Source organism: Megalops cyprinoides, chromosome 18 (genome assembly GCF_013368585.1).
Source record: "Megalops cyprinoides isolate fMegCyp1 chromosome 18, fMegCyp1.pri, whole genome shotgun sequence".
In the NCBI taxonomy this organism is placed as follows: domain Eukaryota; kingdom Metazoa; phylum Chordata; class Actinopteri; order Elopiformes; family Megalopidae; genus Megalops; species Megalops cyprinoides.
Window position 1 is genome coordinate 6,351,178 of NC_050600.1, and position 23,356 is coordinate 6,374,533.

Consider the following 23,356-nt stretch of genomic DNA (forward strand, 5'->3'; position numbering starts at 1 on the left):
AGTAGGCAATCAAAATACCTCAGTTAGCTACGTTAGCTAAGTAGCTAGCTTCAGTGTGTTTTCTTGAAAAAAAAGGTCGCTTGCTTGCTAGGTAGTTTTTAAATCCACTCCGTTTAACACACGAACGTATGATCATTTTAAGATGCCAGACATTAAGTTCCTTATTGCAGGATTCTAATTTTTAATCTGATATGCCAAGCAGTTATGCAGTTCTTGGTCATTGTTAGCTGACTTGCATGTTGCTGCCCGTTACTAGTAGAGCTAAATTCATTAAATCGTCTGTCTGGTTAGCTTGATATACTTACATTCATTTTGTAAACTGTGTTTATCTGCAGGTGTCAAGAACCTCTGTGCTGGATCTTTACACCTATCATGTCCGCTGATAACACAGAGCAAAGCAGTGAGGCGTTTCGTGAGCTGGAAGTTGAGAACCTCACGTCTCATACAATCAAGCCAAAGAACCCTGCGTTTTCGGCGTCTTTACGAAGACATTACACATTTGCAAAGAGAAGGGTAAATTGTCTGGAACAGGATAACTAACGAGATTGCTTAACTACAAGTGACTTAAAATGTCAGTAATTTAATCAGCGCGTTTTTGTTCTGTAGGCCTTTTCTACTTACGTAGATTCAAAGAAGACCCCTGCGCCTAGAGAAGCAGCGTCTCCCATCCACTGGTACTGCTGCGGACAGACGTTTGAGGAGCCGGTCTCCATCCATAAGCACGTCTCCAACACCCACAATGCAGAAATTCTGCAACACGCTGAAGCCCTTTTGGAACTGCTTCTGACAAGCAACGAGGATGAGATTCCAGTTCCACAGCACGATGGTGAGAAAGAACCACCGGCTGTGTCTACCTGGATACCAGACATCAGTCATGTCAGCGAAGATGACCTTGTTAAGTAAGGGCCATGATTCCATGCTGATTTAATGCTTTTTAATCAGCATTTTCATATGATGAAGTGTCTTTTGTTTATGAAATATATATACAACTGTTTCAGCATTTTAGCTGGCTGTACATATTTGTGATGTGCATGGTCAACAACATTTTTATGTGTATATCATTTGTAACATTCATATTCCACTTTCCATCCCTCAGGGGCCCAGGTGAAGTTCTTCTGTATTATTGCTACTGTCAGTTACCAGACCCCCATCTTATCTGTGCTTGGCAGAAAGCACTATGTGAAAAGTTACACCTCACTGGCAAGGTAGGTGACAGGCTTAACTTCTCTGATTCAATGTCTGTACTACTAGCAAAGGAAACACATAGGGGTGTGTTAGGGACCTACAAATTAAACAACTCCTGCAAGAGAGGGTTGAATTAATATTATGTAAAATGAAAATACATACATTAGGTGTGTGTGTGTGTGTATAAAACTGCAGCGGAAGTCCTTCAGAGAACTGCCCTAAATCCGGATGAGATTAGCAACAGAAGCAGAGTCACTGGAGGACAGATAGATTAGTTTTGAGTCACTTCACACTAGGTCTGCTCATCCCCCGTTTTCCCTGCAGGTTCGGGTGGCCACAGAGGGAATTAATGGAACGGTAGGAGGCACAAAAGTGGCCACAGCTTTATATGTGGAGGCAATGCTTTCTCACCCAGTTTTCAGCGTAATGGTGCAGGAAGACTTCAAGGTAATGCATTTAAAAAGTGTGTCGTTCTACTGTGTTCTTTCCATTACACCATAGCTCGTCCGGTGGTAGCCAATGTTTTGAAGAGTGGTTATATCCTCTTCAAAGTGATTTTTGTGTCACTGGAATAAAGGGCAGAATTAACCGCAATGCGCAATGACTTGAATATTTCAATGTCAAATGCGTTGTGTATTTTTTGTTAAAATAGGCTCAGCTTCATCTTTGAGATGTCTGTTTAATTCAGCATTGTTTCTGCAACTCTACAGAGCAGCACAGGGGGTGCTGAGTGTTTCACTAACCTGAGGGTAGGAGTGTACAAAGAAATAGTCCCAATGGGAGTTGATCCAGATGTTGTCTCCTTCAGACAGGCTGGTGAGTATGCTGACTGCACTTGTCCTTAGGATATTAAGTCACGAGGTTAGATCTTATGTTACTATGATATTTTTACCCAGGAATTGCACCAGGCATTATTTGATATACTTTCTGGTCGTCTTTATATGTATGTAGACCCACCCACCAAAACATGTTGCTGCTGTGATACATAAAGTTCATTGTCCGATGAATTCTCAGGTAACCACTTGGAACCGGAGGAATTTCACAAAGAAGTTGAAAAGCTATTATCAAAGGGTGATTCATGCAAGGATACAATACTGTTAGACTGCAGGAACTTCTACGAGAGTAAAATAGTGAGTATTTATCTGCAGATCTTGGTTGCTCACGGTGTTGTTGTTGGTTGCTTATCATAAGAGATTTTAACATCTGCCTTCTTGCCAGACCACATTTAGTGTCAAGTTAAAGGCTGAACTAAAAATGTCATTCATTTATCAGTCAGTATATGCTTTGTTTTTCTACTTCCTTTCCATCTAATATTGCCATAGATAAGAGAAGGTGAGAGATGACCTGAAATTCTCTTCCAGGGACACTTCACTAAATGTTTGGCTCCTGACATCCGAAAATTCAGCTACTTCCCGGATTATGTGGATAAGAACCTGGAGCTGTTTCGGAATAAGAAAGTCCTCATGTACTGCACTGGCGGCATTCGCTGCGAACGAGGGTCTGCCTACCTCCGCTCAAAGGTAAGATAATCTTTTAGATGTCAGTATCACACAGTTATAATATGAACATCATACACATGTCTAATGCAAAGGTCATGGAGAATGCCTCAACTCCTCCTTATCACTTTCCCAGGACATTTGTAAGGAGGTGTATCAGCTGAAAGGTGGCATTCACAAGTACCTGGAGCGCTATCCTGATGGGTACTATCGGGGGAAGCTTTTTGTGTTTGATGAGCGATATGCAATCTCCTTCAACAGTGACATCATCTCAGGTCAGTGTTGACTTGCAGTGCATTGCTGTGGGGCTTGGCAGTGTTTCCTAGCCTTTGAAAATAAACATTCTGCAGTTGATTAGTTTATCCCTGAGATAATGTTTTTTTCTGTATTTTGAACCGCGATTTGTCACTATTAAAGAAGATACTTGTGCTGTCTCTGGAAAGGAGCCAATTTAAACAAATTACGCTTACAGGAGTTTTAATCCTGCTGATAAGTTTAACTCCATTGGCATAATTTACACTACCTCATGTGTACTGTCCAAGAAAAGTAATGCACAAGGTTATGCAGTGTAGTCTGATATCACATTCTGTCTACTTTAAGAATGCATGTATGAAACAGAGGGGAGTGAGAGTGAGTTCCTTCTACTGTTTAAAAGGAAGCTGTAATGTCATATAGGTGATGGTATACATATTGCGGCAGACTGCTGACACTACAGTTGAGTACGCGCTCTGACTGCCATCCCAACGAGCCAGGCTCTTTGGCGTTGCGGTCAAAGCTGCAGTTTGGTACCCCGTAGACGTGGGTTTGAGGCTGGGTGGGGTGACTGCTCCCGCCCTTCGCTACTCATTTCAACAGTGCATCTTTCCCTCTCTGTTCCCCCACGTATGTACAGAGTGCAGGTACTGCGGCTCTCCCTGGGATCAGTACCAGCTGTGCACCACGGACCGCTGCTGCCAGCTCGTCCTGTCGTGCTCATCCTGCCGACAGCAAGGCCGCACCGCCTGCTGCCCCACCTGCCAACGCAAAGAGGAAGGGCCGGGAGAGAGTCCCCTTCCTCCGATAAAGGAAGAGTGTGAATGCACAGACACCAGGCCTCGAATCCCCCAAGATGCGCTCTGACAATCCTGCCTTTTACACTTGAAACTAAAATCGAGGAGGCCAGCGCAGATTTCCCCCAAATGCTTCCTCATGGAAGCATTTCTATCTCTATTCTTTGATGAAACTGAAAAGCCATTCTTTGTTGTACTGCTGTCACGTATTACAACCTACACTGAAGAGTGGGGAATGCTGACCCTTTACCTAACAAACAGAACTCTTACCATCAGATGTCTTAATTTGTGTGGTGTCTTTTTATCGAATGTGGTGATCTCACATTCAGTTTTTAATGCCTATGAGCTGTGCAGCAGTGCTGTCAGATGAAATTTAATTCCAGTGTTGTTGCATAATAAAAAGATTTTATCTAATGGTGTACACTCTCTCAAGTCTTACGAATGTCCGCTGTGCAGTAATAAGGATTTCTGTGTTTAAGACACATTGACTTCAGTAAAAGGTTAATGTCTACACCTTGATTTTACTTTGACGACCATAGTCCCATGGCTAAAAAGGGAGGGGAAAAAAGTTTTCACTTTTATAAACCTCTGCCTTTAATGAACGAAACTGGTGTAAAAATGTGAAATATACCATAACTCCGTCTCCCTGAATGCCATTGATTTATCAGTCAAATTCATCAAAAGGTTCCAACCCCATCTGACGTGATCAACAGAGTGACGTAAAAGATGGCTTGCTGTTAAAACACACAAAACAACCGAAAATTTAAATAACTAGCTACCTGCTTGCTGTCAATGCAGAACAGAATATACAGCAAAGCAAAAATGCTCTCAGGAAATCTATTGAATTCTATTCACTTACCCAGACTTGCTAGCTACGCAATACGCTGAACCAGCAACAGAAAGTAATGCGAAACAAAAAAAAAATCAGGCTGAAAGGTGTTAAACGGGACCATCATCGGAATCTTTTCTATGAATAAGCACTTCAATCGCTTTCACTTCTCTACGCACAAGAGGCGCCGTGGAGCTGCTTGCCTTGGAGAACCAGCTAGTCCAGCCAACTAGCTCCTGTTAATCGCCTCAGCGAATGAAATCTCATCCCACGTATCCCGACTACGACCGGACGGAGCAAAGGGACAATTGCCCACAGCTAGCTGGCTAGCCAGCGAGATTAATGGGAATTCAAAACTTGTGACAGCAGTTATTTATTTTTCTATAAATTTGCCTATGTATTTATTTGCATAAACAATAAAAAGGACTTGAACGGAGAGATGTCTGCGCCGGGATTCACAAATCTGAACTCATTTGCCGGTTACGGCATGAACGCAACGCCGAATGGAGGAGCGGCTCCCCCCTATCAGAATGGTAAGGCAGGCCGGGGAGATTAGCCAAAGGCCTTGATGATAGCTGACTAAAGCGCTAGCAGGTGCACGGATGGAGAAGGTGTCTTTTGGTTAGCCAGCAAAGGGTTTGGTATGATGAGTCTGTCCAGACAGCTCGCTATTGGTAACTTTGTTAAACAGCCGCAACGATAAAGCTAGCCAGCTTGTTTTTTGAGCTAACAAACGCTACATGGGGGGCCCTTTAGCTACCTTGCTAGCTAAATAAAAAACGTTAGATGGATGCAAACGTGTGTACCCGCTGTGTTGGGTCCCCAGTCTTCCTTCCTTTTGAACAATAACATTAAACCAAAACGAAAGCCTTAATACAGGTGCTAGCTAATGATGCTAGTATCTTAAATCAAGCGTATAAACTTAATGTCAATGTAACTGGTGGACCTCAGCAAAGAGAAAGCCAGCGCTAGCTGACTAATGTTGCTAACTAATCCTCCAATTAGTTAGCATTGACTATCGTTAGCTGTCCAGGTACTCCCATTTAGAGAAATGTCTGACGTGGAATTCAGAAATTAATTGCTATAAGACGCGTTATTAATTTGTATTTCAAAATGCATTTTCGAATATTAGTCACGTTATCCGTCCCAACAGCTGGTGTTTCTAGGTAGCGATCCCAGTTGACAAGATAGCATCCACAAGCTAGCTGCAAGGATTACCTTGTTAGCAGCTAGCACCATTCTCATCATTCTGTAACATTTCTGCAGTCTTCAATAGTGTCTTATATAGCAGCATATAGTATGTCTTTTAAATTATAGTGTTGTTTCCCCAGTTTATATCTATATTATTACACTAAAACAACTTTTATTTATGCGAACAAACGGCGTTATTGTGATGTTAATTTAGCTAACGTTAGCTAGCTGCATGTCATTGCTGCTCATTCACTACCAGGACCAAACATCTTAAGGCACGTACCTGATATCCATAAGCTTTTCTACCGATGGAAATAAGTTCTTAAACTGTATGTGTCGTGGAATGACGTGGATATTGGTTTCGTTGAAGATAAACCATATTTTAGCTTTGCAGCACAGCTATTGTAATATAATTTAGCAGACACTTTCAGCAGTCAGCTGACAGTCCGTATGCCATGTTTTGCATCGTTTGTTACTTTTAAAGATTTTTCGTGCATATTTCATCTGATCCTCATTGTACAGAGCGTGCTCATATTACTGTGCGCAAACATTCTGCACTGAATGTTTAAACATAAATTACAACCCAGCATTGCACAACGTAATACTCTGAGTCAGTGAGTGAGTTGTCTAAGTATTCCGAGATTGCTTGTCATCTGGCAAGTGGCACAAAAAGCAGCTACAGTATGTACAGGTGTGGTGCTGTTTCTGGTTTATCGGGGTTAGGCTTACGGACACGTGGATGTTGTGTGGTGAGGTCAGTTAAGGGACTAGGAGTTGTTTGGTTTCCCTGTTTGTCAGAACATTGGTCAACTTGAATATAGAATGCTGAAGACAGGAACAGAAGCATTGTTTTTCAGAATAGGAGTGGATAAGTTATGAGTAGATGAGTTATGAGTCCGATCATGTGAGTTGATCTACCATGTGTCTAGATTCACTCCCGCTGAAGTTTCACGCACGGGGAATTATTGTTTTTCTCCCTAGGTCCAGGACAGACGTACCAGTCCATGTACCCTGCGACTGGGTACTACAACACCCCTCACCCCAGCTACCCTGTCCACCCAGGTCCCTGCACCCCAACTCCCAGCAAAGCCCCTGTGATGAACAATCAGTACAACCCCGGCTACTACCACAACAGCCATCAGCAGCCTCAGCAGCCCACTGCCACACAGGGGCCTGGCCCCTCCCCGTACCAGGAGTCCCAGCCCCCTCCCCCTGCTCAGCCCTATACCACTGCCATGCCCCCTTCCTCCACCCCTCTCCACACCCCCCGGCACCCTCCTCCATTCCAGCAGCCCGCCCCCTATTCTTCTGCCTACTACGGACCATACTCCACCTCTCAGGGACCTCCTCCCCCACCGCAGCCCTCTGGTCTGGTGACACCGGCCAACGACGGCAGCACTCCCTTGTACCCCATCGTGTCCTACCCCTCAGCGCCAGGGAGCAGTCAGTACGGCACACTGAGGTCCTCCCAGAACCAGGGGCTCGGGCCCGCTCCCAGCATCATGGCGGCTCCGATCCCCGCCCCTGCCCAGCAGGTTCCCCTGGTAACCAACGCCCATCCGGTGCCCGCCACAGCTGGTCCTCCAGGCTACAGTGTGATGCCGCCTGCCACTCCAGCTGCTGTCAACGGCCAGGTTAACCCAGGTATTGTCAGTCTGGTGACCGACTGCACTGTGCAAACAAGTGATTAAGAGAGTTCATAATTTTGCTGTGTCGCAGTTTTTTTTACATGATAATATAGATATCTGCAGTTTGCTTTGCTGCTGTGAGCATGGTTTTGTGTCTCGTAAAATGTGCTCACAGCCATCTGCACAGGATTTTCGGAATGGCACATAACGGTCGCCCAGCCTTTGCAAACTGAGCATCTGTGCCAATTGAGAAGTTAAGCTGCGGGCAATAAAACCAGGAGGGGAGAACCCTTCTTTGTGAGCAGTTTGGGAGAGGAGTGCATCGTGGGCCATAGAGCAATAAGGCCATTCTGTTCGGATCTGCCTTTCCTCAGCCTCACCTCCACTCCTGCAACACTATGACCAAAGCTCCCCTGCTGTCATGGCGCATGCATTCGGAGGGGTCCACCATGACTTGAGTGGCCCTGCTGGGGACGGGCCTCCATCTGGGACCCCCTCCACCTCTGTCCATTCCTCCCCGGGCCACCAGCAAGGTAAGACACAGCCGTCCTGCTCCACACGCCCTTCTGATGTGGATGGCTCTCGCAGGCATGTCTCATTTTGGAAACCCTGTTTCAGGGAAGATGAGTTATCTGAGTGATTTGTTCCAGCTCGGTGTTTATAGACTCCTCGTCTTGGCTCATGCTGCACTGTAGGGCTCTCCTCAGATAGCCTGTGCTCTGTGCTGTGTAAAGAGATTTTCGGCTAGCTGATGAGGGGGCTCATCGGCCTGCATTTGAGGGCTTTCTCCTCTGGCTGTTCACCGGATGGAGAAAACATTTGCAGCCTCACCAGTGCCTTGTCAGTCTTTTCACTGTGTCTACCCACAATGCTCCATACAATTCAAGCACAAGTTACAAGCCCTGCTTATTACTGTACCGCACTGCTGCATGTGTAACTGGATTGCATTGTTTGAAAATGTAACTTATTCGGTCTGCTTCCTTTTAAAATCTGTTGATTTTGTATTGCAGAGATTAATTTGCAGCACCTTTTTTGTGGCTGTAATTTCTTACTCTACCTTCTTGGCATATGTGGGTGATTGAGAGGTCTGTTTATCCTTCAATTAATTCAAGCTGTTTATTTTCTCATTACCATCAGGCAATCATTAACTTCACTGAATTAAGTCTGCGCTGTTATTTGCTGTATTTGCTGAGTTTTTTTGGTTGTTTGTTTTGCTACTCATTTTGACAGCCAACACTACCATGTGCTTAGCTTTCTTTAAAGCAAGCGGGTATGAAGTTACACATTCTAAAGGTGATGTAATAAGTGACACATTTGTGTGACTGTTCATTCATTACCTATCATTACTCCGTATACAACAATGTTTTCTTCCTCTCTCTCTCTCTCTCTTTCTGCTTGTTTTGGTTATTTTGGTGCCTTTATCTGGAAACCTATAGCTTGCACATCAGTGTGAGATGATACATGTTAAGCATATTCAACTAAAGCAAAATGGAGAAAAAGGCAATAAGTACATGGCAATACCGTGATGCAGGGAGATCTTGCTGTGTAACATGCTTTGATATTGAAATTAAACTTAAGTTTAGGCAGTTTAGGCAGCTTAGCTTTGCGCCTGTTTTGTTTTTTTGCGTAGTCTTTTCAACCACTTTCTTATACCGCTTATTTCCATTGTCAGGAAATATCCCTCTGATGTGAAATATTTACTAGTGCACTTTCAAACTTCAGTTGTGAAACCTGAAAGCAAGTACTTGGAAACAGTGGTGTAGTGTTCTCTTATTTTTAAATTTTCTCTCTAACTGTCCCAAAGATGACCAGATCGCCCAAGGTAAACATGTGACACAGTGCTGTAAATTTGCATGCCATTGGCCAGAGGTCACACTGGATTCAAGTTGCTGTGTACCGCATTTTTGTGGGTGAAGGAAAGACGAAGCTGGTGGATGAGGGAGTGAAGTGGCCGTAGGTGTTGGTGTCTGGAAGTGGGGACTGTTAAGGAGTTGCTGTGAGCACGCTCAGACCACCTCCCCACCCCCGCTGGGCTCTCCCTTCCTTCCTTCCGCCCTGGCTGACTGGTTGTTTGTGCTTCTCCACCCCACAGGCATGCACTACGGATATGTTGCTAATAGTGGAGGTAGTTCTGCGCCCGCGGCAGCCCCCTCGTCATCGAGCTCCTCTGATGAGGACGAGGAGGAGGAGGAGGATGAGGAAGCAGGTCTGCCTTAGCTTTTATTCCCGCCCACCTTTCATCCAGACGCCATCCGCCCCCCACCCCGCCTCACTTCCCCTCCCCTGGCCGTCCCTGTGTGCTCTCATTCGCCTTCATTCAGAAGCATATCCCAGCATTCACTGCACCCTCTGCCTGCTCTGCCAGGGAATGGTGATTCATAGATTGAGTGAATGACCTCTACGTGCTGTCCTGCTCTTTGAAGAAACTAACTGCTGCATTAATGTTCCTTATGTAAAGCATATTGTAAGAAAGCAGAAGGGTTTCTAATTTGAATTTTATTCAGTTATTCATTATACATACTTGTGGTTAATGAAAGCACATAAGGCACAAATAATATGTATTAAATAACATTGTGGTCAGATTACAAGTCACGCAGTCAGCGCTTGGGGCTGATATACAAAATGTGCACATGGAAAGATGAAGTATAAAAAAGTAGGCCCAATATTTAGATTACAAGAGGGTCTGCTTTGTGTCTGTGGTGCTCTGACTGTTCCATGGTGGGTGTTTTACGGATTCAAGCTTTGAGGAAGCAGATATGTGCACCTAGCCTACCTGGCCGATGGCGGTGTCCAGCACTCGGTATGCGTCTGCAAGGCAGGCTACTGTGCACATGGGCCTTCCCTGTTCTCCTGCCTCATTTCCATCCCAGTCATGTGATCCTCAGGTCTGCCCTTGTCCTGATCATGACCTCTCGAGTGTGCTGTGATTTTTTTTTTTTTTTTCCCTCTTCCTGTTGGTTTAACTCTGAATTTCAGTGCTGTTTCAACTTATAATGGTCTCTGTCCTCAGTTTTCTAATGATCGTCTCTTTGCTTTTTGCTGTGCGGTCATGCACTTGCAGTCGCAGTTGAACATGTGGCCCTCTTTAATTCTGGGACATTAAGGCAAAACTGCTCTCTGTGACTGCGGCAGTGCAGTTTCAGCATCTGTTGTCTTCTCTCCCTGTGCCTCCTCTCTCGCTGAGCGGTGGGGTCGGCCATGCTGTTTGCCTGAACGGTTTCACGAGCCCCGTTTTTTCACCAGGTTGATCATGTGTATCGGCACGTTACGTTTCCCTTGTCCTGTGTTCTGGCCACGTGTTCCGTGCCACTCATTTGTATTTCTGCTTCAGCTCTTCGCTGGCTGGTGTCTCTCCCCTTGATTCTGTGCCTTCTCTTGGGTTAACAGGTTTAAATATAGCAGGCCCCCCTGCACCTCCCTGTAATGAGTTGGAGCAGCCCTGGCACTGATGCTGAGTCCTCAGGGGAGCACAGAGTGGGTCTTGTGCAAGTTAATCCTCCAGTGAATAGATGCAATGATTGCATTTCCCCACTCAGTCCTGAAGCTGTGAATTAATCTGTGCTTGTAAACGTCTTGTCAGGGGTTTCCTTTGTGTGTTTACTGCATACTCACCAAAGCAGTTTTTTTGTTGGACATTTTTCATCTGTGTAAAATCCAGTTTTTTTTTTTTTTTTTTTTTGTGTTTGTTGTGAAGTACCAGTTTCATCACAGCATCCTATTCATCTGTGACTTCAGCCAATAGCATCTTGCAGAACAGAGGCTGCAAAGGCCTGCAAGCTTGTGAACCATCTCTGGGTGTCTCTGTGTTTCTGCATGCTCTAGCCAGTACAGGTAATCCACAGGGGGGTGGAGGAATTAGCTTGGGCTAATGGAGCTCATCCGGGGAAATCTCTGCGCTATCTTGGTCCACGCTCACTGCGCTCCAGTCGACACAATTAGCTTAATTGCCTGGGTGAAAGGGGGTGAGCCCCGCCCCTCTGTGGCCCCTGGGAATGACTTAGGCTGTGTCATTCGCTGCTGTCAGTGGGAAGTCGGCCACATATTCCCTGGGAACACAGGGACCGCCCCCGTGACCTGCAGCTGATTGGCTCTGTCCGACGTCCGCCGGGGATGGAGAGAGCGCACGCGTACGTCTGCGGTCCCCTCGAGGTGCGCCTGAACGTGTCGGTGGGGGGCGCGCCTTGAACCGTTTCCACGGCGATGTTTCACTCAGCGCTCCCCTCTCCCTCTCGCAGGTGCAGACAGCTCCTCCACCACCAGCAGCGCGTCTCCTGTACCCAACAGCTACGAGTCCTTAGAGGGAGGCAGCTACCCAGGTACCCGCTTACACACCGTCCCTCCGCAGGGACTGCACTGCTAATGTACACTCACACTTACTCAGCATCATGCCAGAGGCCTGTCGGTGCACGTTCACATTTGGCCAGTGTTGTGCCAAAGACCTGGTGGTGCACGTTCGCAGTGAGCCAGCATCGTGCCAAAGCCTTGCTGGTGTGCGTTCACATTTGGCCGGTTTTGTGCCAAAGGCCTGGTGTTGTGCATTCACATTTGGCCGGTAGTTGTTCAAAGGCCTGGTGTTGTGCGTTCACATTTGGCTGGTTTTGTGCCAAAGGCCTGGTGGTGTGTGTTCACATTTGCCTAGCGTGATGCCAAAGGCTTGTTGGAGCCAATGGAAGAGAAGGCATTCAGTTTTCCCCTGCTGTTCAGAAATGGCTTGAGATATTTAAACAGCGGAAATTCCACCATTATTACAGGCCTGTGCAAAGTACATTTACCAGTATTTGGATATTTTGTGCTGTCATGATATTTCGCATCAAATTTTGCTGCAGTGTGATGCAGTGTTAGTGTCTGAAATGAGGAGTCATTTCTCCATTCCTGGATTCTTCTACCTGCAGATTACTGTCCAGTGATGATTAAGTTATTAGTTTGCTCAGAGTCAAATGGTACTTGTGCTGGCTGATGGTAGGATTACTCACTAGTCATGCGCTGTCTGCAGGAATACATCAGTGTTATATCTCTCATAAGCTGCTCTTGCACTGCAATCTGTTTCTTATGTAATTGCAATATTTTGATTTTTTTTTCCTTTTATATTTTTTAGACTCCTCTATTCCCCCCACCTCTGATGCATCCAAAGCACCCCCACCTTTTGGTTATGGATATCCCAGCATCCCGCCAGCCTATCAGCAAAGGACAGCCTCCATAGCAAACTCCTCCCCCTCCCATGGTGGGTACAACCCACCTGGATACCAGCAGTTTTCACAGGTAACAAATTGGTTTTGATAGACAAACTGATGGGGGTCATTTATCTTTATTATCATTTCAGCTGGTGGTTGCTGATGAAATTCCATTAACGTGCTTATTCTTATACTGTTTTGGCAGTGATCTAGTCATAAGTATTATTTTATGGGAGCACCTATTTTTTTTTTTAATTAAGGGGAACCAAAATTTATACAAATCCACTGTATTTGATGATGGTTATTTGTTATGTGACTGACCGCTTGACTTCCATCAGCATAACTGTGCAAGACTGGCCGTGTTTTAACTGGCAGTAGTGAGGTGTTTTGATTGGACGGTGCAGCGCTGTTTTTGACTGATTAAGACGGAGTAATTGGACGCCGCTGGCCTGCTGTGTGTGTGTCTGCAGCCCTTTCCCAGCATGTCCCAGCTGTCGGCGGCCTTGGGGGGGCTGAGCGTGCCAGAGCTGCAGGTGGAGGGGCTGCGACCCGTCAACCTGCTGCAGGAGAGAAAGATCCTGCCCCCCGGGCCGGTGCAGCCTCCCGAACCCAACCTGAGCGCCGAGCTGAAGAAGGCCAACTGCAGCCCACAGTCAGTCCCTACCTGTGTGTCTGTGTGTGTCTGTGTGTGTCTGTGTGTGTCTGTGTGTGCCTGTGTGTGCCTGTGTGTGCCTGTGTGTGTGTCTGTGTGTGTGTCTGTGTGTGTGTCTGTGTGTGTCGCCTCCCTCAGGCTCTAAATGGATCCTATCAGCAGCCCTGAGTTTCTGTAATAGGATGTGTGATTGGTTTCCTATAATGTAGTTGGTGTCAGTGGCTTCAGTGTGGCAATGCACCCTTAGACGGACTCTCTGTCTCCCCCCCCCCAGCACATTCAGATGCACCCTGACCAATATCCCTCAGACCCAGGCACTGCTGAACAAAGCCAAGCTTCCTCTGGGATTACTGCTGCACCCTTTCAGAGATCTGACAGTAAGGCTTCATTTTTCCTGGCACAGTGGCCCACAGATAGCCTTTGTCCAGATTTAATCTGTCTCTCAGTATACTTACTCCTTCAATGTGTTTGTGTTCCACCCTGCAGCAGCTGCCTGTCATCACGTCCAATACGATAGTGCGGTGCCGCTCCTGTCGGACCTACATCAATCCGTTCGTGTCCTTTTTGGACCAGAGGAGGTGGAAATGCAATCTGTGCTACAGGGTCAACGATGGCAAGTCTCTTTCTCTCTTTTTTGTTGTTTGTGGGGATCCCACCCTGGATCAGAGCTCTTCGGTCCTGGTCCTCATTGGCCAAGTGCAGGATTTCTACTGTAGTGCTGAGCAGGCCAACCCATTGGCCCAGTTGATGGACGTTTCTTAGGGGTCTCTTGGCTCATTTCGACTGAAGTGCTGGGACCAGGCTGGCTCATGGGCCCAGTGCAGGAGGCGTCTCTGGGGTATCTTAGCTCGTTTCTGCTTTAGTGCTGGCACCAGGTCAGCACAAGCTGGTCCAAAAGCTCACTCACTCTGTGCAGTATGGCTTCTCTTCTGTTGTGTTATGTAGAATGACATTGCACTGAATGTTTCCCAGACGGAGATGACTGCCTGTACTTTGAGATCCCCCAACCCTTGGCTGTTTGCTGTGGTCAATGCTGGCAGTTTACCTCTGTCTCCTTTCCATGTTTGCCACCTGTTTTTAGTTCTGATAGAATCAGAGTACCTGCAGGCCAGCACCAGTAATGCTAGCAGGCCGAGATAATCATTATAAGAGGTAAAAGGTAATAGGCAACCACTTGGAATCAGTAGTAAGTCAGCCACCCTGGGTTCAGCTCTAAAGAGGAAAGTAAGTTTTTATTTCAAGGTTTTCAGTTGTATGAGAAATTGCTGAGCATCAGAATCAAGTGAGGTCAGTACTACACAAAGTATTAATTGGTTGTAAAGAAATGAGATTCATATTCAACGTCTCCCGCGGTGCACTGTCTCGATCTAACAGCACTCACGCAAACACAAACCCAGACGTGTATCATGTTATGTGAAAGATGTCGCTGATTATAAATGCGGACCCGTTTCGTTCCCCCTGCAGTTCCTGATGAGTTCATGTACAACCCTGTGACTCGGTCCTATGGAGAGCCCCACAAGAGGCCGGAGGTGCAGAACTCCACGGTGGAGTTCATAGCATCCTCGGATTACATGGTGAGTGTCCCTCCGGCATGGGGGATGTTCCTGCATGTGCCGTTACCGCCGTCATCGCTTATTCCAGACCGTCTTACTGAGGGAGACCTGCACGGCTGTCTTGTTACGTTCAGAAAATTGCAGAAAACAAGCTGAAGACAAACACTGTTTTAGTGTTCACACTGGGCCCAACAGCTTTTAGTAAGAGCAACACTCCTACGTAGGACATTCGCATAGAGCAAGGTTACCTAATCAGATTTCACATGGTGCCAACAAAGAATCTTGAGAGCAGTATCACTGTGCTGACTCTCAGCATCTGCAGCACTCCAGTGGTGTTTTGGGGTCAGGTAAGGCACTTATACCGGTCAGATAAGGTGCAAGAACAGTAGTCTTTAGCGGTCAAACGAGGCAGTGAGTCAAACGGTCTGTAGTGGTCACACACTGTGCAGAGAACAGAAGTCTTTAGTGGTCGAACGAGGTGCCGGTGGTCAGCAGTGGTTTGCGTTTGTCTCGCCAGCTTCGGCCCCCTCAGCCTGCGGTCTATCTCTTTGTCCTGGATGTGTCGCACAGCGCTGTGGAAGCTGGCTATCTGCAGGTCTTCTGTCAGTCTTTGCTGGAGAACCTGGACAAGTGAGTACTAACACCAGCCAGTCGTTAGCGTCTAACCGTAACGCTGTGGCATTATGAGGAGCACCTGCTGCATAATCACTGCCGTTTTGCTGCCCTGAGGAATTAATGGCTTGTTATTGCTGTTCTGTGTGCACCCGATATTCTGTGGCATGAATGTGACTCACCACATTCTGTGATGGGGTTTGTACTAAACCATCTTCTGACCAGTTTTGTTTTTGTTGTTTTTGGCAAAACTGTTTAATGCAGTTAGTTTTTAGAGTTTTGAAAAAGTCCTCCTCACTTTTCTTTCTTTGTTCTTCCTGACCAAACTGATTTTTTAGGTTTTTTTTTCCCCCTTTGGACTCTTTCCAGGGCATCAGTTTTTACTTTTTATCCCCATTCTTGGTACAGAAACAGTGTGACCAATATTATGCTATAGTCAGTGCCCTCTGTATCCTTGTGAAGACATCTCCTGGCTGGTTTTTCACAGTAAACCTCTCTCTGTATGTGTGCGTTGCCACAGGTTACCGGGAGACACGCGCACTCGAGTGGGGTTCGTCACGTTCGACAGCACCATCCACTTCTACAACCTGCAGGAGGGCCTCTCTCAGCCTCAGATGCTGGTGGTGTCCGATATCAACGGTAGGGACTCCAGCCGCTTAGCCAGCCTGCCTGCCCAGCTTGGCAGTTTAAGCCACCCTGTGGTTGTGCTTATTTCACAGCCATTAAAAGCGTTTGCACTGCAAAGCTGGTTTTAGTCACTGTCATTGTCAAATATTGTAATAATAATAATTCATCTTTTCGAGAATAATATGTAGTATGGAGCCTGTTGTGGATTGACATTTACAGTGAATAAAATGTAAATGACGGCAGTGTGGCATAGTGGTAAGGAGCAGGGCTCGTAACGGAAGGGTTGCAGGTTTGATTCCCCGCTCTGGCACATAAATGGGTAACGCGTAAGGTTGTGACCTTTGTAAGCTACTCTGGGTAACAGCATCTGCTGAATGACATTGATATAATGTAATAATGACATTGATATAATGTAATAATGACATTGATATAATGTAATAATATAAATGTGTCCTTGTTACTTTTGCTTCCCAGATGTCTTCATCCCCACCCATGACAGTCTGCTGGTTAACCTGAACGAAAGCAAAGAGGTAAAGCTCCAGCTAAAACGCGCTGAAGCGTGGTCTCCGGTGCGGCGCTGGGGCGATGGTGTTCTGACTGTGGCTCTCCTGTCTGTTTGCTTCCGTGGCCGAGCAGCTGGTGAAGGACTTACTGAACGCCCTTCCCGGCATGTTCACCCACACCAGGGAGACACACAGCGCCCTGGGCCCCGCCCTCCAAGCCGCCTTCAAGCTCATGTCCCCCACTGGGGGGCGTGTCTCCGTCTTCCAGGCCCAGCTGCCCACCCTGGGGGCGGGGCTGCTGCATTCCCGGGAGGACCCCAACCAAAGATCCAGCACCAAGGTACCGGCCACGCCCAGCCTCGCTGACACACCCCCTCTGCTGCAGCAGTGAATTTCCTCTTGTGATGTAAAAAGGACTGTAGAATTTTTCAGGTTTGAAACCAAGGGAATCTGTGATAATTACGCAGGTGAGATGTGGCAGACATTAACACTGTACACTCCAAGACGTGTATTTTTGGTCAGTGCATTATTGCCTCTGTTTTTGGGTGTGAATATACAAGTGTTTCAGACCTATATACCGGTGCACACCGCCTGAATTCTTATCATTGCACTTTCATCATCGGTCATACTACATGTGTGTTTTGCTCTCCTTTGTGAAGGGCGTACAGCACCTGGGACCAGCGACAGACTTCTACAAAAAGCTGGCACTGGACTGCTCTGGCCAGCAGATTGCAGTGGACCTGTTCCTCCTCAGTTCCCAGTACTCCGATCTGGCCTCGTTGGGTGAGAGCTGCAAAAGTGCCTCTACCTTTCTCTGCTGCTCTCTGCTTTCCACTGTAATTTGCTCAGGCACACAATGGTGAAAAATCTTCCATGCCATGTGATACTTTTCATTCAGATAAAAAGTTTGCCAGTTTTTTAACATTAACACATTAACACAGCAAAATGTTACTGTTCATGATTCTGATGAGTTAATGTGTTGTCAGTTTCAAATGTCTGCTGCATGATTTGATTAATCCTTAATGTGGAACATTACGATGGCTAATGGACGATGGCTAATGAACAGCGTTGTCGTTAGCGTGAGTGTGTGCAGTGAGCGGTGCGATCAGTATCAGCAGTTTCTGCTGTCATTGAGGAAACACAGAGCCACAGAGTGCACTCCACTAACAGCTCTCCCCCCCGCCATCAGCCTGCATGTCCAAGTACTCTGCTGGGAGCGTCTTCTACTACCCCTCCTTCCACCACATCCACAACCCGCCCCAGGTGGAGAAGTTCCAGAAGGACCTGCAGCGCTACCTGACCCGGAAGATCGGCTTCGAGGCCGTGATGAGGATACGTTGCACCAAAGGTGGGCCGACACCTCTGTCTGTCTGTCTTTTCAGCCGATACTGTTCGAAAAGCCTCATCCGGAGGTATACAGTCAGTTTGTATTTAATCAATTCTGAGAGAGCAGCAGATTTAAAGTAGCACATCATAGGATAGGTGTGAAACGCTACCTGGATTTGTGACATGGGTCTTTGCACTTTGGAGCATTGTCATTTGAGATCTATGTCAGTCTCTTTAATAACTCATGTTGGCATGCCTTTGCTGGAGGCCCTTTCTGCCTGGCTGATGACATCACTGCTGCGCTCCGCTTGCAGGGCTATCCATCCACACCTTTCACGGGAACTTCTTCGTCCGCTCGACCGACCTGCTCTCGCTGGCCAACGTCAACCCCGACTCGGGCTTTGCGGTTCAGATGTCGATAGAGGAGAGCCTGGCAGACACTTCGCTGGCCTGCTTCCAGGCGGCGCTTCTCTACACCTCCAGCAAAGGTAGTGAGGGGGAGTCAGTGGCTCAAAACTGGAATCACCTGCTTTATTTCAGACAGCCATGCAGCTGTCTGTGTGGTATGCTAGGGGAGTGTTTGGATTGTACAATGTGGTATGCAAAGGCACTGGGTATCATCTAGTTCACGACTTGATGTGCTGTTTGTTATTGTTATCGTGACATGACCTATATGAATGGGGCACTTGGATCGTTTTGTGAATGATGTTTTCTTTCCTTATGTCCTTTTATACTCTCACTATTTCTCATTCTCTCTCTGTTTCTCCTTCTTTCCCTCTGTCTCTGTCTCTGGTTCCCTTTCATTTTCTCACTCCGTTTCTCTTTCTTCCCCTCTCTCTCCCTCTCTCTCTGCAGGGAAAAGGCGGATCAGGGTTCACACGCTGTGCTTGCCTGTGGTGAACCAGCTGAGCGATGTGTTTGCTGGGGCTGATGTTCAGGCCATCACCTGCCTCCTGGCTAACATGGGTGAGTGGAGTCAGAACGCTGCAGGCAGAGAGTGTTCCACTCCCATCCACACCCTCTCTCTCCTCACAGGGCATTGTCTGTGTGACGCTGCTGTCACCGAGGCTATCAGTCAAAGTGCACCTAAAGCAGCCGTTTAACAAAGGCACTGTCACACAGTGCTCCGCTGATCAATTTACTGAGCACCTGGATAAAGTTGAAACCGGTATAAGAGAAGAATGCATTGAATTGCATAAAGAACAATTAAACGTGACCACAATAAAATTGTAAAGTTTTACATCAGTTCAGAGATGGTACATTGTCACGCAAGACTGTGGAACACTGATATGTTTGATGAATGTAGTTTCATCCATTTGGGGGTGATAGAATGCAGGATAACTCACTTTAAAGCAAAGCAGCTGAATGAATAATGTGTAGTATAATCAGCGGTGGAAGAAATGTCTTTACGGTAGGAGGCCTTGAAGACGTCCGGTGAGCAAGCTGGGGAGACTTTGCTGAGGGAACTGCAGGAGGAGATCTCAGGGGAGCCAGTATGGCAGGGGTCCATGCACGGCTCCATTAACGTGTTAAGTTCCTGCTAAACAGGGGCATCACTGTATTCAGTATAGCGGCAGTCATGTACAGTGGCGCAGACACTGTAGGACTGTTGATCTGTACCCAGGGTATGGCTTCTCTGTGGCGTTTTGAATAGCCTGAATCACTGCAGTGAAAATGCAGATCAGGTTACAGAGCGTAGGTTAAAGGACGTCGGACTGAGAGCCCCATTAGTCCCCTGTGTTAGCGCCTGTCTGCCTGCTAGGGAAATGGGATTTTTGATGCATGCAGCGTCAGTGGTATCTAGTGTGTTAATGCGCCCCTAATGCACAATTTTGGTCTTCTTTTGTGACGAAAGCCATCGACCGCTCGGTGTCCTCCAGCCTGTCGGACGCACGGGACGCTCTGGTCAACGCGGTGGTGGACTCGCTGTCCGCATACCGTTCGGACGCCTCCACCCTGCAGCAGTCCGGGCTCATCGCCCCTGCCTCCCTGCGCCTCTTCCCCCTCTACGTGCTGGCGCTCCTCAAGCAGGTGGACACAACTTTTATCCTTTATTTTTTACCATTTTCCACATTTTAGAATAATAGTAAAGACATGAAAACTATGAAATAATATAATTGGAATTACGCAGTGACCAGAAAGTGTTCAACAAATCAAAACTGTTATACTGTATGTAAGATTCCTCAAAGTAGCCAAAAAAATATTACTTTTTTTTTTGGTAAAGCAATTCATACGTAGGCATCATCTTCACTATTTGTATTTGTCTAAGAAACAAATTTCAAGCATTTAAAGCATAAGTCTTTAGATCAAAATGTCTTTGAATGCATCTTTCCCGTTATCTTACTTAGGTGTGTCCAAACTTTTGACGGGTCTGTTTACAGGACCAAGTCTACCTTGTCTGCTCATTTAAACTGTACTGGGCCACCTGCACGGGCCCGTGTGGAGCTCCCGTTATGATATGCGTCGGTACGAAATTTGACGGCGGACAGCAGTGCCGTCCCCTGTCCTCTGTCCGACGCGCGGTCGGGAGGCTGACGTGTCTCTCCGTCCCCTGTCCTCTGTCCGACGTGCGGTCGGGAGGCTGACGTGTCTCTCTGTCCGCCCCCTGTCCCACAGAAAGCTCTGCGCACGGGCACCAGCACGCGCCTGGACGACCGCGTCTTCGCCATGTGCGAGTTCAAGAGCCAGCCCCCGCAGCACATCATGCGCACGGTCCACCCGGACCTGTACCGTGTAGACGACCTGTCCGACCAGGTGAGAGCAGCGGCCCACCTCACCGCACAACGGTCCCACGGACACTGAACTTTAGACTCTTTTGTTTCTGGAGGAAATAGAGGCAGCAGTGTGGAGTTGTGCTTAAACCCCCGAGGACTGAGGGATTTGAGTCCTACTCAGGGTGTAGGACTCTGCAGTTGTTCATCTATATGTGGTGTTTTAATCTGATACCATTTAAAGAAAGTGGCATAAGTGAAAAGTATTTATTTTTAAACCTGTGATGGGTAATATAAACCCATTTGACATGGTTCTAAATGTTGTGTTTATTACATTTACATTTACATTTATTCATTTGGCAGACGCTTTTATCCAAAGCGACTTACATAGGTTACAGTTCTTTACAATGTTATCCATTCATACAGTATTCATATGTATTACAATACATAATGTTTTTCTTTTAAGCTAATGCTTTGTTTATCGTAGTCGTTCTTTTTTTCCAGGGAATTTAAAGTAACAGCGGGGTTTGGGGAGGTTGTGGGAAGATCAGTCTCTGTTTCAGTTGCCCTTTCTGACCAACAGGGGGCGCTGCACCTGAGTGACTGTGTGGTTCCGCAGCCTAGTCTGCTCCAGCTCACAGCTGAGAAGCTGACCAGAGAGGGCGCCTTCCTCATGGACTGCGGCAACGTGAGTGCTGCCCCCTGCACCAGAGCTCCGGTGTTCTGTCCCTGCTGAAGAACTTGAGTTACATTGCATTACATACATTACATTACATTATTGACATTTAGCAGAAGCTTTTATCCAGGGCGACTTAATTGGTTACAGTTTTTTTTGTACAATTATATCCATTTATACAACTGGATATTTACTGAGGCAATTGTGGGTTAAGTACCTTGCCCAAGAGTACCAGCAACGGGCAACCTTTCGGTTGCAAGTCCTGCTCCTTAACGACTATGCTACACTGCCACTGAGTTCCGCTCCTGTGCCTTCTAGGTGCTTTACCTGTGGGTAGGGAGATGTTGCAACGAGCTGTTCATCAGAGACGTTCTGGGCTGCCCGAACCACGCCTCTATACCACAAAACATGGTAAGCACGGAGCGCCTTGCATAGTTTTCTTCTGAGCTGTAATATCAGTTCGTATCAGTGCATGAGATTCCACATGCGTGCCTTAAACGAATTTGTTTTCATTCCTGATTGCGAAGAATACCAGAATTTGCTTTTTTTCCATCTTGACAAACTATGATTTAAGCCATTTGTCAATAGCGGTAAAACGCAGAGAGAGTGCACTCATCCGGTCTGTTAGCTACATAACTATTTGTAGCTGTGGCCAGCCACACTTCACACATTACAGCGTAATTGCATTGTTTTGCAGAAGCAGTCATTGCTTTTTTAGTTTCTGTATTGTTCTGCCTCTGTTTATGTCTCAAGGATTTAGTTAGTCTCGACCACATCCAAAATTTACGAAACCACCTGGTTTCATAAAGTGGCCTTGAACGTCCTGTTGACAGACAGATGTCTGGTTTTCAGACCAAAGCCAATTTTCCTCTCTCAGAGGTTGAAATGCAGTGCTGATGAAATATGTTTTTTTGATTACCAGACTCAGATTCCAGAGCTGGATACCCCCGCCTCAGAGAGGACGAGAGCTTTTCTCGGCTGGCTTCAGGAGACACGACCTTTCGCTCCCATTCTTGCTGTAGTGAAGTAAGTACATCAGAAAGACTGCCTTCTTTTGTGGAATCAAAGGTCTGAAAGCCATATGAAGAAGAAACATCTACCATTACATGAGTGGGATTTAGGGCGGTTGATCCATGTTTTCTGTGCCCACTTTATCTGAAACGTTTTTTAAAGCTAAGGAACGTTTAAAAAGAAACACTTATTGTTGATGCACAGTCTTACAATATGTTAATGTTGCCCTCTGTCAGGGGAGCCCTGCAACTTAGTGTTAGCTGGGATCACATCCAATTACTTGGCTTCTCTTGATGCTCTTCTTAATAGAGCTGCTGGTCTGCTGGTAAAATTTTATTAAAAGGTGTATTACTTAGACATAGAAAGATGAATGATTGTTAACATAACCAATTCAAACCAATAATTTAATTTGATGACTTCTAACACTTTTAGATCCATTTACATGGTCATCACGGTGCCCAATCTGTTATTTCCCTTCCTTTTTATTACAGAGATGACGCCACAGCCAAGACCAGTTTCTTCCAGCACTTGGTAGAAGACCGGACAGAGTCGGCATTGTCCTACTACGAGTTCCTGCTCCATATCCAGCAGCAGATGTCCAAATAGATAGTCCTAGGTACGCCAGCCCTACAGTGTGAGGGCAGTAGGATCTCCCAGTGCCTGCAGCACGGTCCGTCTTTTGCTGGGGAGCTGCACCTGACTTGGTAGGTTAGGACCACAGAAGGAACAGCGCCCCCTGGTGTAGCGTTGGGAGAGGCAGCGCGGCCAGGGGGGGAGGGGATCGGGATGAATGAAAAAAAGGAAGATGAAGACGACGAGGAAGAGGGCGAAGGAAAGCTTGGTGGGCTGTAGACCCGTGTAGCATCCTGGACTGGCCCCCTCCTCCGTTTCCTCGACAGCACCGAGCGGAGAGCGTGCTCGGTGCGCCGTCGCTGCTTTCCGCCGTCAGAGTCCCCGTGTAGGCACTCAACGAGCTGATGTCTCCCCCGAGGAATGAAGGCGAATGAGTGCTACCTTATCTTATTTAAATGCAAAAAACCCTCCAAAAAATTCCAATAAAAACCTTGTATCAGAGTGAGAGAGCCATCCTGCATGTCTTGTGCTTAATTATGTTTTTGAAGTCTGTCAAAGCCCCA

At 46.8% G+C, this 23,356-nt stretch overlaps 2 protein-coding genes across 3 annotated transcripts; both read left to right on the forward strand.

Moving 5' to 3' along the window:
* Positions 1-343: 343 nt before the first annotated feature.
* On the forward strand, positions 344-3,926 carry LOC118793468 (thiosulfate sulfurtransferase/rhodanese-like domain-containing protein 2). Its single transcript, XM_036551663.1, has 9 exons — positions 344-513; positions 607-899; positions 1,097-1,205; positions 1,510-1,632; positions 1,896-2,001; positions 2,200-2,315; positions 2,547-2,705; positions 2,818-2,956; positions 3,574-3,926. Exons 1-9 carry the CDS (start codon positions 373-375, stop codon positions 3,798-3,800), a joined length of 1,413 nt encoding a protein of 470 aa, XP_036407556.1. The 5' UTR covers positions 344-372; the 3' UTR covers positions 3,801-3,926.
* A 592-nt stretch (positions 3,927-4,518) lies between these two features.
* Positions 4,519-23,356, forward strand: LOC118793331 (protein transport protein Sec24B-like). 2 transcript variants are annotated; one of them, XM_036551466.1, is made up of 24 exons: positions 4,519-5,092; positions 6,732-7,394; positions 7,753-7,911; positions 9,471-9,584; positions 11,614-11,694; positions 12,474-12,637; positions 13,020-13,201; positions 13,476-13,578; positions 13,688-13,814; positions 14,666-14,775; positions 15,272-15,384; positions 15,887-16,005; positions 16,468-16,523; positions 16,630-16,836; positions 17,156-17,279; positions 17,686-17,844; positions 18,137-18,310; positions 18,678-18,788; positions 19,678-19,853; positions 20,439-20,576; positions 21,117-21,221; positions 21,528-21,620; positions 22,132-22,235; positions 22,712-23,356. In XM_036551466.1, exons 1-24 carry the CDS (start codon positions 4,999-5,001, stop codon positions 22,824-22,826), a joined length of 3,591 nt encoding a protein of 1,196 aa, XP_036407359.1. In that variant the 5' UTR covers positions 4,519-4,998; the 3' UTR covers positions 22,827-23,356. The 2 variants fall into 2 exon arrangements, with proteins under 2 accessions (XP_036407359.1, XP_036407360.1); XM_036551467.1 differs by lacking the exon at positions 9,471-9,584.

Excerpts from the sequence above, each read along its gene's own strand:
- LOC118793468 (XM_036551663.1), top strand. The coding sequence starts at position 373 with ATGTCCGCTGATAACACAGAGCAAAGCAGTGAGGCGTTTCGTGAGCTG. Across the intron at positions 900-1,096 it reads AGCGAAGATGACCTTGTTAA|GGGCCCAGGTGAAGTTCTTC; the intron begins GTAAGGGCCATG and ends TCCATCCCTCAG. Across the intron at positions 2,002-2,199 it reads TGTCTCCTTCAGACAGGCTG|GTAACCACTTGGAACCGGAG; the intron begins GTGAGTATGCTG and ends ATGAATTCTCAG.
- LOC118793331 (XM_036551466.1), top strand. The coding sequence starts at position 4,999 with ATGTCTGCGCCGGGATTCACAAATCTGAACTCATTTGCCGGTTACGGC. Across the intron at positions 13,202-13,475 it reads AAGGCCAACTGCAGCCCACA|CACATTCAGATGCACCCTGA; the intron begins GTCAGTCCCTAC and ends CCCCCCCCCCAG. Across the intron at positions 16,524-16,629 it reads ACCTGAACGAAAGCAAAGAG|CTGGTGAAGGACTTACTGAA; the intron begins GTAAAGCTCCAG and ends GTGGCCGAGCAG.